At 34.1% G+C, this 16,710-nt stretch overlaps 1 protein-coding gene across 6 annotated transcripts in view; it reads right to left on the bottom strand.

Annotated features, from left to right (window-relative positions):
- Positions 1 to 207: 207 nt before the first annotated feature.
- The window catches only part of PARP8 (poly(ADP-ribose) polymerase family member 8), a 178,316-nt gene continuing 161,813 nt past the window's right edge, over positions 208 to 16,710 (bottom strand). For all 6 annotated transcript variants that reach the window (XM_054488212.2, XM_054488210.2, XM_063664806.1 and 3 more), the window contains 7 exons: positions 15,560 to 15,672; positions 15,232 to 15,304; positions 13,619 to 13,688; positions 10,734 to 10,807; positions 9,519 to 9,588; positions 8,550 to 8,634; positions 208 to 1,649 (listed from right to left, as the gene is read on the bottom strand). In XM_054488212.2, coding sequence (XP_054344187.1) covers positions 1,547 to 1,649; positions 8,550 to 8,634; positions 9,519 to 9,588; positions 10,734 to 10,807; positions 13,619 to 13,688; positions 15,232 to 15,304; positions 15,560 to 15,672 — 588 coding nt within the window. In that variant the 3' untranslated portion in view covers positions 208 to 1,546. The remainder of the gene's footprint in view (positions 1,650 to 8,549; positions 8,635 to 9,518; positions 9,589 to 10,733; positions 10,808 to 13,618; positions 13,689 to 15,231; positions 15,305 to 15,559; positions 15,673 to 16,710) is intronic.

Genomic DNA, 16,710 nt, shown 5'->3' with positions numbered 1-16,710 from the left:
AGTAGATACTATCAAAATGATTAATATCCCAACCACTTCAAGCCTATTTTTTCTTGCAGAAATAAGTGGCATATCAATTATTTGCAATATAACAAAACAAATTATTAGAAAATACTTCCTAAACTGCAACCCTTAACAACATCTATGACCTTTTTCTCACCTTTTACGCCAGACAAAGGAAATAAACACAGCAGTTATCACATTATACTTACAAATGACTATACATTTTTATTTTTTTTTACATAAATTAAAATCAGATAGAGCCTTGATTCAGGGTTTGAATAGAGTGGCAGACTCACTAATTAAACTGCTTTCATGAATGGCCTTATTCCAAAGACAACATGTGGGAAAATAAACACTGTCAATTAAAACTTGATGAATAAGAACTCTAGGACTCAAAGAATAAGAAATGATTTTGATGAAATTATGACTCTTGAAAAGGAAATGCTGAGAGCTGGTGTTACTGTTCTCTATAAACTTATTTGTGGTCTTTTAATATAAAAGAAGCGTCAAAGTTTGTGTTCTTTCTCAATATGAAAAAAATAAGCAGAGGTATTAGATGAACAAATATAAAAATGCTGGTGTGGCATAAATAAAATTGTATAATGTTTTCTTGTAGTAAATAAAAAAATATACGGTTTCTTTAAATTCTGAGGTCTTTCTTTTAAATACATAATCATTTGACTATAGATTCAGTCTACCAGGCCATGTATGTTCCCCAAATTATGACTTTTAGATAACATTTTAAAAGAGCTGAATTTCTTCAGACAAACAGAAAAATTGTCTGCAAATATTTTCAGTGAATGAATGGTAGTAAATCTGGCTCCTATCTTGATTTATGTCCAAATTTCTTGCTTACTAAATATTATCTTCTTTCCATTAAATGAGGATAGAATTGTGAAGCTAAGCCATCTTTCTTGTCAAAACATACGTGTGAATATACACAAATATATTCACAACCACACATTTTGATGCATGAATCTATAGATGTGTATATTACATACTTTTTGGCAAAGCACTGCTTCTAAGACATACTTGTTTTTTTATGAGGAAAAATAGAATAGGGAACATCCCTTCCAAAACATTAGAATGCCCATACTACTAATGATATAACACATCAGAATGTGCAAACAGTATACTTATTGCAAAGTATCTGATAGATTTAGATGCCATTGTAAAATGTTCTCAATTCTATTTTGGTAACCTAAAATGTCGGTATATAATACCAAATATCCAGTTAAAGAGTTTAGTATAAAAATATCAGCACAAAACAGTTTTTTCAATCTGTTTATTGTGTGAGCAACCCAAACTTCAGTTTAAGTGCTGTTAAAATTTTATTACTAGATTCCATAACCCTACAATTGATAAATCTTATACCATTTTAGGTATTTAATGAGATACTTAGAAATACTAAGAAAAAAATCAGTATTCAAAGGGTTAATTTTGTTTATAATAACAATAAATAATTTTATAATCTTCTTCAGTTCAAAATCCAGCTTTGAACCCGAGGAAGGCTTTTGAATCATGTTAATTAAATGGTGGTCCTTTAACCAGTAGCAGTTTGATTACCAATTACTCGGAGGATCTCTTTGTGAATGCCTCCTTCTTGTGTATTAATATTTGCATCTCCCACTTGGCCGTCTTCATAGCTGAAATACAAAACATAAAAAGATAAAAACATTTTAAAAGATGGCAGCATTTAAAACAGCTTAGAAATGCTATTTGATACCTAAAATACAGCCCAAAAGCAAATTATACAGTTGTTTTTCAGGTGTATTTAACAATGTGTTCTCACTGCGAAACACAGAACAGCCCATTCTATGTCATGCCTAAATTTTCCCCTTTCTTCCATTTTTTTTTTATCCTCCCATAAAGGACTGTCTGAGTTGCAAGAAGCTTCTCAGTGTCTTTGGCCTTGCAGGCGTTTCCCATAGCAGCTGCTATGAAGTCTACTATAAAAAAATATAACAGCTTCAACTTTATGTTGCTAAGATTCTGGACTTTTTAACTCTACTCTTACTTCGATCATTTCTTTATTTTCTGACTGATGACAACACTTCACTTTCTACCACTGCTTCTTTGCCATGCCTGCCTTCTAATAATTATTCAGCCATAATCAGTGCTGCCCTTTTTTCTTATCACTGGTTGCACTATTTAGTCTGACTGTAACATATTCTTATTTATGCTGGCACTTCACAAAAGAATGCAAGCCTGCTAAGTTTACTTTAGCAGTAGAAGGGAAAACATAATATTAAAGAACAGCAATTACCAAGTTCTTTAAAAAGAAATAATTACATTTTAGATGGTAATTCATTTTTCTCAAATAAAGTTACTTGGGCAATAAGAATTTCCTAAGAATGAATTTTCAAAGCTTTCATGATCATATTCAGAGGGGAACAAGTGATAAATTAATTTTACTTCATAAAAACGGCTTCAAGACAGAAGCTTTAGAAAAGTGGTAATTACTTGAAAACAGATAACCAGGGATATAAGCACAGTGTCTCAAAGATTAATACTAGCCACTATCTTTTCCTGAAATAGCAAAATATAGGAAAATGAAAAGATGACATATAGCAGAGAGAACTTGGCTCCTTATGTAATCCACTGCTTAACCATCAAGTGATAACTGCATTTGTACCAAGTCTAAATTCTTAACTAAATGACCCAAGGTTGTCTATTTGGCTAATTCTTATCGCTGTTTTAGATATACTTAGCAAGTTTCAACTTACATATACATGGAAATGACACCTCATGGTGAAACATTACCCTAAGAAAAAGAATGGGATATGTGGTACACAGCCCAATTACAAATATTTTCTCAGGACAGTGAGCGCTCTGTTACTGAGATTAATTCTCCATCACTTTTATTGCATCTTCTTCCTTGGCCTCTCATTTCAATGATGGTTTTATACATGAATCACACCTCAGTTTTCTCTCTTCTCATGATATGCAAAATCAATGATTTCAGCCCCGTTCAAGTTTTAACTATCACCCACATGCTAATTCCTAAAGCTCTACCTCCAATCCTTAAATTTTTCTCTCTACATAACTTTCCTACAGATAACACAAATTCAGTATATTCAAAGCCCTTATTTTTTGACCCTAGGACTGCTACTTTTTATGCTATCCATATCTCAATTTGATGTACCATCATCCAGCAACACAGAACCTTTAGTCATTCTTGGCTCTTCTTTGTGCCTAAACCCAATTAATCACCAAGCTATCTTGCTTCCATTTTCTTAAATCTTCTCTCTACTTTTGTTTAGGCCTCCATCGTCATTCTTCTAAATGAGTGGTTTTCAAGTTGCAGATTGTGTATAACTAGTGGGTTTTTAAATTAATTTAGGTTGTCCAGACCAGCATTTTAAGTGACTAACATAGAATCGAATCGAATCGAATCGAATCGAATCGAATAGAGAACATTGACTTCACTACAGATAGAAAGAATTATTTTTTTCTAAGTCACAATGTCAAACACATTTCTTTTTGTGGCAAGAAAAACTGATCTAGAATGTTGTTATAACATTATAACTGATGTCTCTGTCTCTACACTTATCCCCATCATATGTCCTACAAGATCTATTCTCCACCCTGCAAAAGCGATAGAAAAATGGCCTCCATCTCACTTACAGAACAAAATCCAAGTTATTGGCAATACGAGTTCCCTCACCATTCAAATACAGACTTCCTCTCCGGTCATGCCTCATCACTCCCCCATCACTCTTTTCAGTCAGATGGAAGGGTTTGTCTACCCAAATATTATATGTACCCTGACACTTAAAAAGCATTAGAAGTTAGTAGAGAAGATATGAGATTCAAATTCTTTGAATAAACTACAATAATTTAAGACTGAAAGAGCACAGAGTAAGAGAGAACAGAGAGCAAAAGTGGGAGTGAAGGCAAGAGTGAGAACTAGAGAGAGAGAGAGACAGTATGCTTGAAAGTATTAAATAAAATGCATATTTTTCTACTGTCTAGGAAACCCACAAGGAAGCACAACAGTTGTGGGTTGAAGAACAAAGTTGACCAAAGGCATTCAGGTGTTTTAAATTTGATGCATATATAATAATCAAGAAAAATCAAACATCCATTTAATTTGGGCAACTGGCAAGGCTTAGATACATAAGTTGGTAGTGGCATTAGAGTATTTATTACAATAGGGTATACAGAACATGTCACAGCTATTTATGATTTAAGAGTAACGTTCTTTTATGTCTGGAAAGCAGCAGAATTTAAGAGAAATAGAACATGAATGATACCACTAGAGAGATGATACATTTGACTGGGTTTTGGTAGAATGAAAAATGAAAACGTCTAAAAGGAGACAAGAATTATTCATATTCCAAGGAGTGTAAAAAGATTACTAAAATTTTAACGAAAAATTAACCAATTTGCTTTAAAAATAATAGAAACTAGGATATTAGATGAAACTTAGCTGCCTGGAAATTTCTTAGGTATATCAGGACATTTCATAAATAAAAACTTTTGAAATTACTGACAACTTGGTGGGAGGATCACTTGAGCTCAGGAGTTTGAGACACACCTGAGTAACATAGCCAAGATCTCATCTCCACAAATTAAAAAAATGACAAGGCAGCCTGAGCTGTCCAAACATAGGGTGAGCAGAATTCAGAGAAAAGACAGAATCATTTCAGACTGGGAGGTCAGGGAAGGCGCCAAGGAAAAGACCATGTTTGAATGAGCCTTGAAAAATAGGCTAATGGTCTAGCTGGTAAGAAGGCCAAATCATTCGGATTGACTGAGCAAAGGCACAATAGTGGGAACTACAACTCCAAGTTGTTTTTAAGAAACAGCTTGGACAAGAATTTCACTTAATCAGTGGTTTGTGCATGTAACTGAAGTAAGGTAGAAGCGACTCTATATGTTGGAGAATGCTATGCTTCTATTTAAGTATCAGCCTGTCTGGGCAGTGAATAATCAAAACACTGCTTTAGGGAAATTAATATGGTACAAATAGTATGATCTTAGAATTTTATATGCATAGGAATGTAGGCTGTACACCAAAGGATTAATCTTAGTTAACTCTAAATGGGGATAATATGGAAAATTTTCTCCTTTTTTTGGCTTATCTTCAATTTCTGAATACTAAAGAGGTATATCACTAGTGTAATAATGGTAATGTTTAATAAGTCTTGCATTGCACAAAGGAGGCTAAGAGTGATGAAGAACGTAGAAGCAGGGAGAACTAATAATCTTTTGATATACTCTAGGGGAGAGAATAATACATCCATGGGAATAAAGGCATTGGGACAAAATTGTGAAAAGATAAACTTGGGAATTGATGACTATAGTGAGCAAGGAAAAAGAAATGGAAAACTACAGCTCAGGTTTCGAGTCTCTTTGGTGTATAAAATTACTGCACAGATTGGAGAAGGTGAGATGTTGGCCAGGGAATTTAAATAATGGGTTCCTATTTGTATACTGATTTTGAGGTATTAGCCCTTTTTGAGGGCAAATACTCATTAAACAGTTATAATGTGAGCATTTTATTCATTCCTACATTCACATCTCCAGCCCTTTTGAAAATAGCTTCCTAATTTCTACATATGGGTCTTAATGTCCTAGTACACATGCGTTTCAAGGTTAGTCATGTAATCAAGCTTTACTCACAGTTTCTAGAAACTAGGAATTGGCTTGGATCTGTTCATAACATCTGAACTATTACATTTTGCCTGGAGCACTTATATTTAATTAAGTTTCTTCATTTTGGAATTTTCCAACAAAAATTTTTTGAACTTCTAATTCTCTTCTTCTTCTTCTTTTTTTAATTGATATCTTCCTTTAAATTTTTACTTCCTTTTTTTTTTCTGATACACCAGCCTGTTCCCTAAAATTTCCCTCTAATTTTTCTCTCATTCTGTGCTGCTTACTTGCTGGAAAACATGTGATGAGCATACTATGTGACTGTTTTATCATCTCAACTGTGGGAATCAGATTAGCATGGGAGTTATTGTAATTTTTAGTATTGTTACTTGATAATAGATTTTTAAAGAAGGTAACCATGTTAACTCATATCCTAGTCATTAGGCAAAGCTTCTAACATCCAGGATCACATAATGTATTAAAAAATTAAAATAAAAAGAACAGAAATTGAGTTTTTGTCTTATCTTCATTCTCATCGATTTATTCTTCTTCTATGTGTTACCACGCATTAGGGCGGCTCACTACTAGTAGAACTCTGTGATCATATCTTTTATAGAGAAAGAAACTGATGGTTGTAATTAGAATGCACATTAATGAAACAGATTCCCCTTTTGATGTGTTTTGAATTTATCAATTTTCCTTAATGAGTCTCTTCACTCCTGAGGGTGCAGAAAGGATGAAATCTCATTTGTATTCACAAAGCAATGAAAATTATCTTAATATGATAATATGAAATTTTTCCTCATATTATTTAGGAAGTATCTGAGTGTACTTCTCTTTTCTTCACATGATTTATCCTCAATTTTTGCTTATGAAATACAGAAATTCTTTTCTCCAGTAAACACCACCCGCAACATGTATATCCCTACAGATAGGCTTTATGTATAATTTATCTAAAAGTTCAAAAGAAATAATACTAAAAATGGTACTGTCTATTTAAATATCTAAGGTTGTTTATTTGGCTCAATTAATTTGAATTTTAGCAAGATGCAGAAGGAGTAGATGAACTGATTAGATGACAGGCTAAGGAAAGCACTCTGGAGTTACTTTTTGGCCAAAATCTCAAGATTTCTCAGTGAAATAACTTGGTGACTGAAGGCTTCTTTTTGGAAGGCCAAGCATCTAATAGTGGATAACAATCAAGATAGTTAAGAAAGAAGAGAGAAAAAAATATTTAATAGCCTTTCAGTAGCCAAGACGTGCATTGTGCTAAATTAATCCTCGTAATAAACTTTACAGGTACTGTGTGCAGTTAGCTTCTCTAGGAACCCCAAGGATCCTCTTGGAGTCTTTCTCTGCCTTCGTTCTGCCCCAGGAACCTGACCTGTAAGGAATTTCTCAATAAGCTTCATTGTTCTCTAGCTTCTGGAAGGGTCTGGCCAATGGGGCTTCCCAACAGGACTGCTTCCTGTCTGGGTCCTTTTGTACCTGGGAATGTATAACAGCTCTGGTGCTAACAGATCCAGGTTACTACACTGGACCTGCGGTTTCCTTATAACCACACCCTTGTAAATAATCTAATTGTGGATGACCCAAAAATATTTTTCATGGGTCATCTGTTTCCTGTTTGGATTCTGACTGATACAGGTATATTATTATCATTTTACCAATGAAGCTTAGACATGTTATACAACCAGGCAATAGCACCTTACTAATTACTATTCAGCCAGGATTCAAACTATCTGATCAAAAGCGGGCTTTTTCTCCTATACTCACTGCTGCCTCACTGTTAAGAAAGAAATCTATAGCCAGTAAATTTCTATCGTAAGAACGATCACAGTTTTCAAATCATCCAAAAGAAAACCAGGCAGCTTGTAAGTTTCACTGTGAATAGTCTGTCAACAAGCCAACAGATCCAAGGCTGAATGCACAGTGTACTAAGGATATACAGTATACTGAAGCAAACTTAACAGTTCCATTTTTCAGCTTCTTTTAAGAATACTACATAAAGTACAAAACAGATATGCTCAACTCTTCCCTGAAATCCTTTCTGTGACAAGATCATGGATAAGGTGGGAACAGTTGGAAGCCAAGGGTAGAGTGAAAATTGGACTGGTCTACTGCACCCATTATTTAGGAATGAAAAATAATGCTTTTATATTTTAATGCGAATCTTACAATACAGCCGTGCCAAAAAAAAACCCCACATCGACTGTACTGCATTGCCAGCCTATATTATATGGAATGTAGATCAATCTTTTATAGGACAGACCTTTTCATTACTGTATTCTTCATCCCAGTTCTAAATTTTTAAAATTAACAAAAGTATATGTGTGTATGGAGGTGTATAAACACATGTATACATATATACACACAGAGAGATGGCTAGAGAGACAGAGATGATGTTTTTCTTTTTTCTCTTTTCTTGAGACAGATTCTCCCTCTGTCACCCAGGCTGGAGTGCAGTGGTGCTATCTTGGCTCACTGCAACCTCCACCTCTTGGGTTCAAGCGATTCTCCTGCCTCAGCCCCAGCAGCTGGGACTACAGGCATGCACCACCATGCCCAGCTAATTTTTGTATTTTTAGTAGAGATAGGGTTTCACCACATTAGCCAGGCTGGTCTCAAACCCCTGTCCTTAGGTGATCCACCTGCCTCGGCTTCCCAAAGTGTTGGGATTACAGGTGTGGGCCACCGAGCCTGACTAAGATGACGTTTTTTAGTTGTAAGTTAACAGGTGTTTTTCATGAGCTCTTCTAAGTTAACAGCATTTAAAAATTATTAAATTTTTTAATGGCTTATTGAAAATAAAACAGAAACATTAATTGATGTTAAACTCAATTACCTGTTATATTTTGGCAGCTAAAGAGACCAAACGATAATTCAGTCACCACTAACCCATTTGTGGCAGACAGTAATACACAAATTTGAGCATTTCCACTTACACGAAAAAGAATCGTGTGCAGACATGGTCAGTATTGGGGACAACCCATATCTCTCCATGTTTGTGCAGGTCAGGTGAGGTGATCACTGTAAGTGGAAAATAAAATTAAAGAACCACTTTATTCTAAAGGAATCCTAGTCCATTCCGACTTAATATATCTCTTCTCTTTGAAATCTAAAGCAAAAATACAAGCACTAACGAACACATAAAAATTGTTTAGCCTTATTGTCTATGAAGAAATATAGATAAAAACAGTGAAAGGCCATGTAACAACTTTATAATTTGAATAACAACTGGTATAACAATAAAAAGGGACTCATCTAAGTATTATCAAAAGCAGACAGGTCCTGACTTAAGAACTATGTAGACAGCAAGTTCACGTACTATATAACTACTGTGTGTTGAAAACTTAAAAGACAGTTGACAGTAGCTACTAAAACTCCTAACACAAGAAGAAAAAAATGAATTTTTAGCCAATGTCATATTTTAAAGCAAGAACAAAGAAAAGTATATCATCTTGCAAATCACCCATCAATTTTTCTGTCCTGAGTACAGAATAATATAATACTTTCAGTGTAGAAACAGAAAGACCTAATAGGTTATCTTCTCAGTGCTTGGTTCATCTTTCACATTTTTCACCGTATCATATATTCAAATACCAAATTTAAGAGGAAGGTAACACATTAACTAAAGAGATAAGCATTACTTGATCAGAAAGATATAATTACCATTCTGGAAATATCTGCCAGAAATAAAATATGTCACTGCCTGAATTCTTGCCAATTCTGCAATTTGGTTTGAACCTTTATGATCTCTACGGTACCCGTTTTTGCATTTGTGCCCTTTGAGATGATCATAAGGAATAATGCTTTCCCTATTCCACCATAAGCACTCTGTAAATATACTTATGTTTTTAATTATAAATGAGCTAGGAACTAACACTATGAGGTTCGTAAAACTTTCAACTTACCTTCACATAAGGCTATGCATTTTAAGTTACGGCTTTGCAGGAATTGGGATTGCTGTCCTTTTTTCTGTGACTAAATTCCAAAAACAATTAAAACTTAGAGTCAGAAGGAAACACTTTGTGAAAAAGCTGTTCATCATTAAAAAGTAATAGTCACTAAGATGGCTCCAGGTAAAAAAAAAAAAAAAAAAAAAAAAGCCTATCTAGACTAGCATCAATTTCCTTGCACTCTCTTAATATTGTTATTTTTATTTAATTTCTGTACATCATCATTACTAAATTATTCCTGAGATAAGTGAACTGAAAAATGCTAAATTAGGGTTCAATAATCTTACAACATGGAATTAGAACTCTAATTTATTTTTACTAAAAGCTTGGCCTCTTTACTTCAAAGTAAACAAAATTAAATTTGCATGATCTTTTCAAACATCAAAATCAATTATTTCAGATCATCTACTCCAAAACCAACCCATTTTTTTTAACAGCATCATTTACTAGGTCACAGAAGTTACAGAAACATTTCATGTAGAAAATCTGGGATGTTTTTGTTTTTTTGTTTTCAGATATTAGATTAGCTATACTCTTTTTTAAAAAATTTAAAGTCACACTACTTATCAGATGATTTTTTAATTTTCCCAGAATATACTTGTTTTCTCTGAAACAACATAGGATTGATGGTCATTCTACTCTCTTCCCAGAATGTTCTTTCTCCTAGAGAGTCACATGGCTCATGCACTCATCATCTGTAGGTCTTGACTCAAATGTCACCTTCTCAGAGTATCCTTTCCTGACCATCCCATTAAACATTCAACCCAGATCCCTCTTCCACCTGACAGCATTAAATGTCTTATTTCCCTGATTTATTTTTCTTCATAATATCTAGCATTCTATCTATCTAAATATGTATTTAATTTATTTATACCCCTCAGCAGGATGTTGGCTCCAAGAGACGGAATATGTGTCTACTTTTGGCCATCACTACACTCTACTGCCTAGGAGTATCTCTGGTATTACAGTGGGAGATAAATAAATACCTGTTAATTAATTATTGTATAGAGGCAACTCAGTTACCGCATTTCAGAGTGAGTTTTATTCCTTTATAAGTAATGACCACATTAAATAATTTTTCAGACTTAAAAAGCCTATTTTTCCATGCTCTGCTGGCTAATGAGGCCACAGTTCACTAATCATAAGCAGTCACTAAAGTCACTACAACACCTGTGATGCATTGCTGCTTTTACTGCTTGAAGCTGGCTCGTCCTTGGCTGACACCTTCTGTTTCTTGTTCATCCCTGAAAACATCAGCAAAATAATAATTTAGGGACAAAGCTGTCTGATGCGGCTCAAAGTACAATCCACCTACTATGCCAAGTTCCATTCTAGGTAAAGGTTTGATCACATTAGGCTAGAGACAGTAACAAAGGGCTGTGCCTTCAGCACCTGAGGTGGAAGGTCAGTGGGTTTGGGAAGTCCTGAGAAAGTTATTTTTTTGCATTGAAAGCAAGGATCGAAAATTCTTCTGCATAAAATTAATATAATTTAAAAATTCTTAAAACTCGATTTTAAAAGGCTTTTAGAACCTAACTTTCATTCCTACTATCTGGCTAGGAGAAGGAGAAAATAAAGGGTGGGAAATGTGAACAATGCCAGAAAAATATTTTTACATTACAACTGAACTTTTGTTGTTATTTGTTCTTAAATTCTATGCAGAATTTAACATTTCTTCTAATTAAGACAAATTATATAAGTTTTTTTGTCTGTAATATTCACAAATTTTAGCTTACTCTGTAAATGCCATAATTTCTTACTGTGAATAATTTAGAAAAGCAGAACTAAGATACACATCTGTTTTAGAATAGGTAATTTGTATCTACACTTTATTAGAAAGTGTTCATCTACTGTTACACCAGAAGTTGAGATAGGTGTTAATTTTTGTAGTTGTTTCAGCAAATGGCTTAATGAGAAGGAGAAAAGCCTGTTTATAAATTTGCAAAGTACATTTATCCAACTTTTCCAGGACTTCCAAAAAGGTGCAGAGGTGGATGGGGACAGGTTGAGGAGAAGGCCTTGGATTTCAAATGCCAACTCTGAACAAAAAGCAAAGGGTATATATGCAGAGAAGCTGTCCTGTTCTCTTACCCCTACACTTTCAGCCCTCAAAATCAACTACAGATGCTACGTCATCTTACTGTAGTGATTCTTACATTTGTTTTAGATCAACAGCCCTTCAAGAATTTGAGGCAAGGTATGTACTCCCTCTCCAGACAAAAGCACATATACACAGACAAATTTTTACATCCATTCACACGGTTTGTACCTTTCCACAATTCTTTCCATGTACCCATCGAAGGAGTCTATATACCAGTATAAAAAACAGAAAATCACAGTACTTGATGATTTGCTGTGTTTTTTCTTTATGCTGAGAATGTGTTTATTTATTTCAGCTGGTTTCTTAGCTTTTTATTTTGTACTGTTTTAGCAAGATTTAGAGTCTGATTTTAATGTATTTCTTCTTTGTAACTCCATTTCCTATCTCTACAGTATCTTACACTTCCTGGTATTTATTTTCTTAGTTTTATTTTGGCATATTGTATTTTCAGAGATCACTGAAACAGTATTTCTTTGCTAACAAGAGATGGAGTCTAATTCCCCAACTCTGGAATATGAGTCAGGCTGTCTCAGGCCTGCCAGCGCAGCCCATCCATCAGCTGAGTGGCATTCAGTGGATGCTTCAAGGGGGTGAAGAATCACTTAGCCAGGTCCCATCCTAGATTCCTGACCCAAAGAATCTATTAGCATAATGAAGCTGTTATTTTGCCCTAAAGTTAAGGTGCTTTGTTGAACAGCAATAGTTACTTGAATAATTATGTTTCAATGTTTCATATATTTCTAATTTTTCTTTTTTTGTTAACATGTAACCTTCTCATTTTTTAAAGTTTTCTTTTCATCAGCATTTTACCATTTATCAATGTTGCTGTTTTCTTTTAGTATTTCTCATTATAAATCTGGTTTTAAGCATTCCAAGTTTCCTATCATTGAGAAACAACTTGTTATGGTTGGAAGAACATGAACTTTGGTAAATAAATTAGGTAGTTCTCTTTAATGTTCACCTGGTTATCAGATCTCTCTAAATATCCTTTCCTATAACATGAGGATATTAAGACTCACCATTCAGGCACCATGTGAATGACATCTCCTAAAATGTGTAATGTGATCACATAATCACACACACACACACACACGCATGAGCACACAAGCAAAACTAATTACATATGCAGTTATATGTGTATAAAACCACTTAAAAGTGTGAAGGAACATACACAGAACACTGAAGCTGTAGTAAAGGAGAGAAAATTTTCATCGCTACTTCAAAAATTCTGTGTAGCTTGAATTTACACAATGAGCATAATTATTTTATATTTAAACCAGAATAGGTTAGTTGTTATATAAATCATACTCATCATTGTAAAATATCCCCAAAATTTTTTAAGTGCAAAGAAGAAAACATCACCAATTCCACCAAGGATAAGTAATGCTAACAATTTGGTGATCATTCTTTCTACATTTTGAACTCACCAGGCTCCTGCACAGCACAAGTTTTCAATTTATTCCAAAGTATTTTTTCCCACAATCTCACCAAATTTACAAAAAGTTGTTAACAAGAAAGATGATTTTGAGGGTGTTTTTCTACTTCTAATGTTTCCATAATTCAAAAGCTTCTTTATGAATAATATAATAATACAAAGATAAGAAATTAGCATGATATAGAATTACACTTAAAGATATTATGTATGTGTACTTCTCAGTGCCCTACATAGTGCTTTGCATATACTATAGTCTCAATATTCATTTGCGGAAGGAATAAATGTAAGGAATATTAAATATTTTTTTAAATTGATGAAACATATATTCCATCTTGTACACTAGGGAGAGTATTATAAATTCATCTTGACACTGGGCTTTGTTTTTGCTTTTGACATTTAGCAAATAAATTTAATAAAGATATATCTAATAAGGCACAATAGAAAGCTGTGAATAGAGTATAAACAATAAGAAAATTAAAACCTAATAAATTTGACTTTGGAAATGAAATACAGGATTACCTGAGTAACCAAATGATATGCTTGACATTGGACTAAGATAGATTCCACTTCCATACATTGCACCATGGAGCTAAGATGGGAAGAGTGGCAGAGAGAGAGACAGAGGTTTGTTCATGGTTTAAATGTTAATATTTGACAAAGCAATCAGTTTCATGTCAGAACATTCAGTCTTACAAAAAAATGACAGAGCTTCTATTCCAAGATCTAATTTGAAAACAGTACTAATATCCTTGTGCTTAAAACTCAGAGTTTATGTAAGAAAAATGGTATCTAGAGGAAACTGATTCTTGATAAATGTTTTCCATCCTACCATTAATAAAGACAATCACTTATTATAAAGTACACTAGTAGGCCTTTATTTTAATAGATCTAAAATTTGAGAAACTAAAGTTGGTCTGAAAGACACAGTAATGCATTCTGATTAGGATTTATATGTTAGTGTATAAACAAACCGTCCTGCTCAGATTTTCATTAAATAACACTATCTGTCATCCTGTTCTTATCCTTTGTTACATTTTTCAGGTTACATAAGTTTCATTAACTGAAACTATACTCAGATCAACTAAATTTCTTTCTTATTATCTCTGTGTTCTGGGCCCTCACACACTATTAGTATGAATTGAATACTAAACACATTTAACATTTAATTGAATCACCTAAAATGTCATCGTAATATGAGATCTAGCTCAAGTGACTGGGTTAAGCATCTCATTTCCTTATGTCCTTATGCTGTCAGATGAAAGAAAATTCAGCTGCATGAGAGTGAAGTGAAATGTGCAGGATGAAAGGCATAAATAAAGATGAAGACGACAGCCATGATATCCTGCTAACACCAAGTACTGTCCTGGAGGCAGAAAAGCAGGTATCAGATGGCTCTCTAGCATGCAGTCTCCACTCATTTCTAAATTTTATTCTCTAAAAGCATTCATATTGAGGCCCAGTGCTCTAGAAATGTACATTGAGTTAACAGAATGCCTGTATGATTTTACTTTGTGCATGATAATGTTTTTCTACTTAAGTAAAAAGTGTGATTTGTTTTACTGTTTTCTCAGAGGGAATTAAACTCTCTTGTCTTTTCTTTTTTTTTTCTTTTTTTGTTGTTGAGACAGTCTTGCTCTGTCACCCAGGCTGAGGTACAGTGGTGTGATCTCAGCTCACTGCCACCTTCACCTTCATCTCCCAGGTTCAAATTATTCTCTTGCCTCAGCCTCCCAATTAGCTTCGATTGTAGGCATGTGCTACCACGCCTGGATATTTTTTTTTTTTTTTTTTGTATTTTTAATAGAGACAGGGTTTTGCCATGTTGGCCAGGCTGGTCTCAAGCTCCTGGCCTCAAGCGATCTGCCCGCCTCAGCTTTCCAAAGTGCTGGGGTTACAGGTGTGAGCCACTGCACCCATCCTTTCTTTTTCTTTTCATTGTGTGATCCATTTTGTGTTTACATCATTGTGTATAGATCAGTTCTGCTTCAGTTCTAGTATGCCTACTAGAAATTCCATATAATGTCTTACTCACATGCTTCCTCTTTTGCAAGTTAAACCTAACAACAGGGTTGCTTACTGAATATCAATTCTGAAGAAGAATGAAGTCTTGTGAAAGCATTCAGAAAATCTACCTGCAATCGTGTATTAGAAGCAACAACCAGACCATTCCTCAGGATGGAGTGCCAGTTTTCAATGTGTGAGCCACTAAAAAAACAGACGGAAAGGAAAAAGCAAAACCAGAAAATTAATTATCTTCAAAGTGGTCAAAACATAATAAGTCATGGTGCCTTCTGAAGGTTCTGGATTGCCAAATCAAGTATTATGTAGTTGACTACATGACCATCTATTGAATGACCATCTACTGAATGACCATTTACTGAAAGACAGTGATATCTTCCCCATACATTTCTGGAAAATGTTAATGGGAGCACATCCCCATTAACATTAAGCCTTACTCACTGAAATGCAAAGGTGCTTCCAAAGAGTTTTTTAGCAGCTCTAAAATTGGATTCTTTGGCTGGTGGACTGCTGAGAAGAAGGAACTGATGTGGAGTATGCATAAACTTCAATTGCTGCCATTTAAAATAAAGACAAACAAAAACATGTAAAACTTAACATATATTCAGGCTGATGACAATTTCAAATTTTATTGGTTTAAGAATTACCCACTTTCAAACTATAGTAATTTTACACTAACCACATTAGCAAGCTAATTTGTATAATGTTTTTAAAACTCTACGTAAGTGGTAAGTCACATGGAATTGCAAATATGAAGAACAATTCTTCGGGCAAATGGGAAAGGAATAGGAAACAGACAATCCAAAGCCATTTATATTTAGCTTTGGAATACAGTATGCAATCATGTTTAAGCAGATCTGCCTTCTTAATTACATTTCTTTTAACATTTTTCTTATTGAGTCCCTAAGTATATACTAGCTATTTAACTGGGGAAATATTCTGGAGTTTGCTAAGCAGAAAAGAAAAGTTTATAAAACTGCAAAAATTATTATTATGCTTTATTTGCATATATTTATAAAATTGAGAATTTTTGCCTACATTCAAATATAGTCTCCTCCTCGGTCATGGAAAGAAATGAAAGCAGAATCTTTTGGATTAATAGCTTGATAACATCTTCTAAGTGTTTCCCTTTCTCTTAGGAATATAGTTATACAGGAATATAATGCATAGGAATCTCACATTTAGAGATTCACAGATGGCAAAAATGAGATTTTTAGGTACAGCTCTTAGGTGATGATCAGAACTGAAATCCAGAGTCTATTAGCTTTTTACAAATTATTATTTTTTAAGCTTACTAGGCTGATAAATAAGTTGTCTGAGGTCAATAGCTTCTCAGCTGTAGAAAAGTAGAAATGTGCCAACATGAAACTGACAATGATTACAAAGCACATTAACTTCCTTCTGGTCAATCTCCACATAACAGTTTTCAATTGCTTGTGGAATAACTAAATGATTTCACATTGATGTTTTTATTCACTTAAAAAGTCGGGACAGCAGACTGAATTTGAATTTGTTATCTTGGAAAGGTTTGGAGCTAGCAAACAATGGCTATTTCAAGCTAAAGAATTATATTTAACCTGGGTTTACTTCAA

Source organism: Pongo pygmaeus, chromosome 4 (genome assembly GCF_028885625.2).
Source record: "Pongo pygmaeus isolate AG05252 chromosome 4, NHGRI_mPonPyg2-v2.0_pri, whole genome shotgun sequence".
Classification (NCBI taxonomy): domain Eukaryota; kingdom Metazoa; phylum Chordata; class Mammalia; order Primates; family Hominidae; genus Pongo; species Pongo pygmaeus.
Note: the sequence above shows the minus strand (reverse complement) of the source record. Positions and strands in the feature narration are given on the sequence as shown.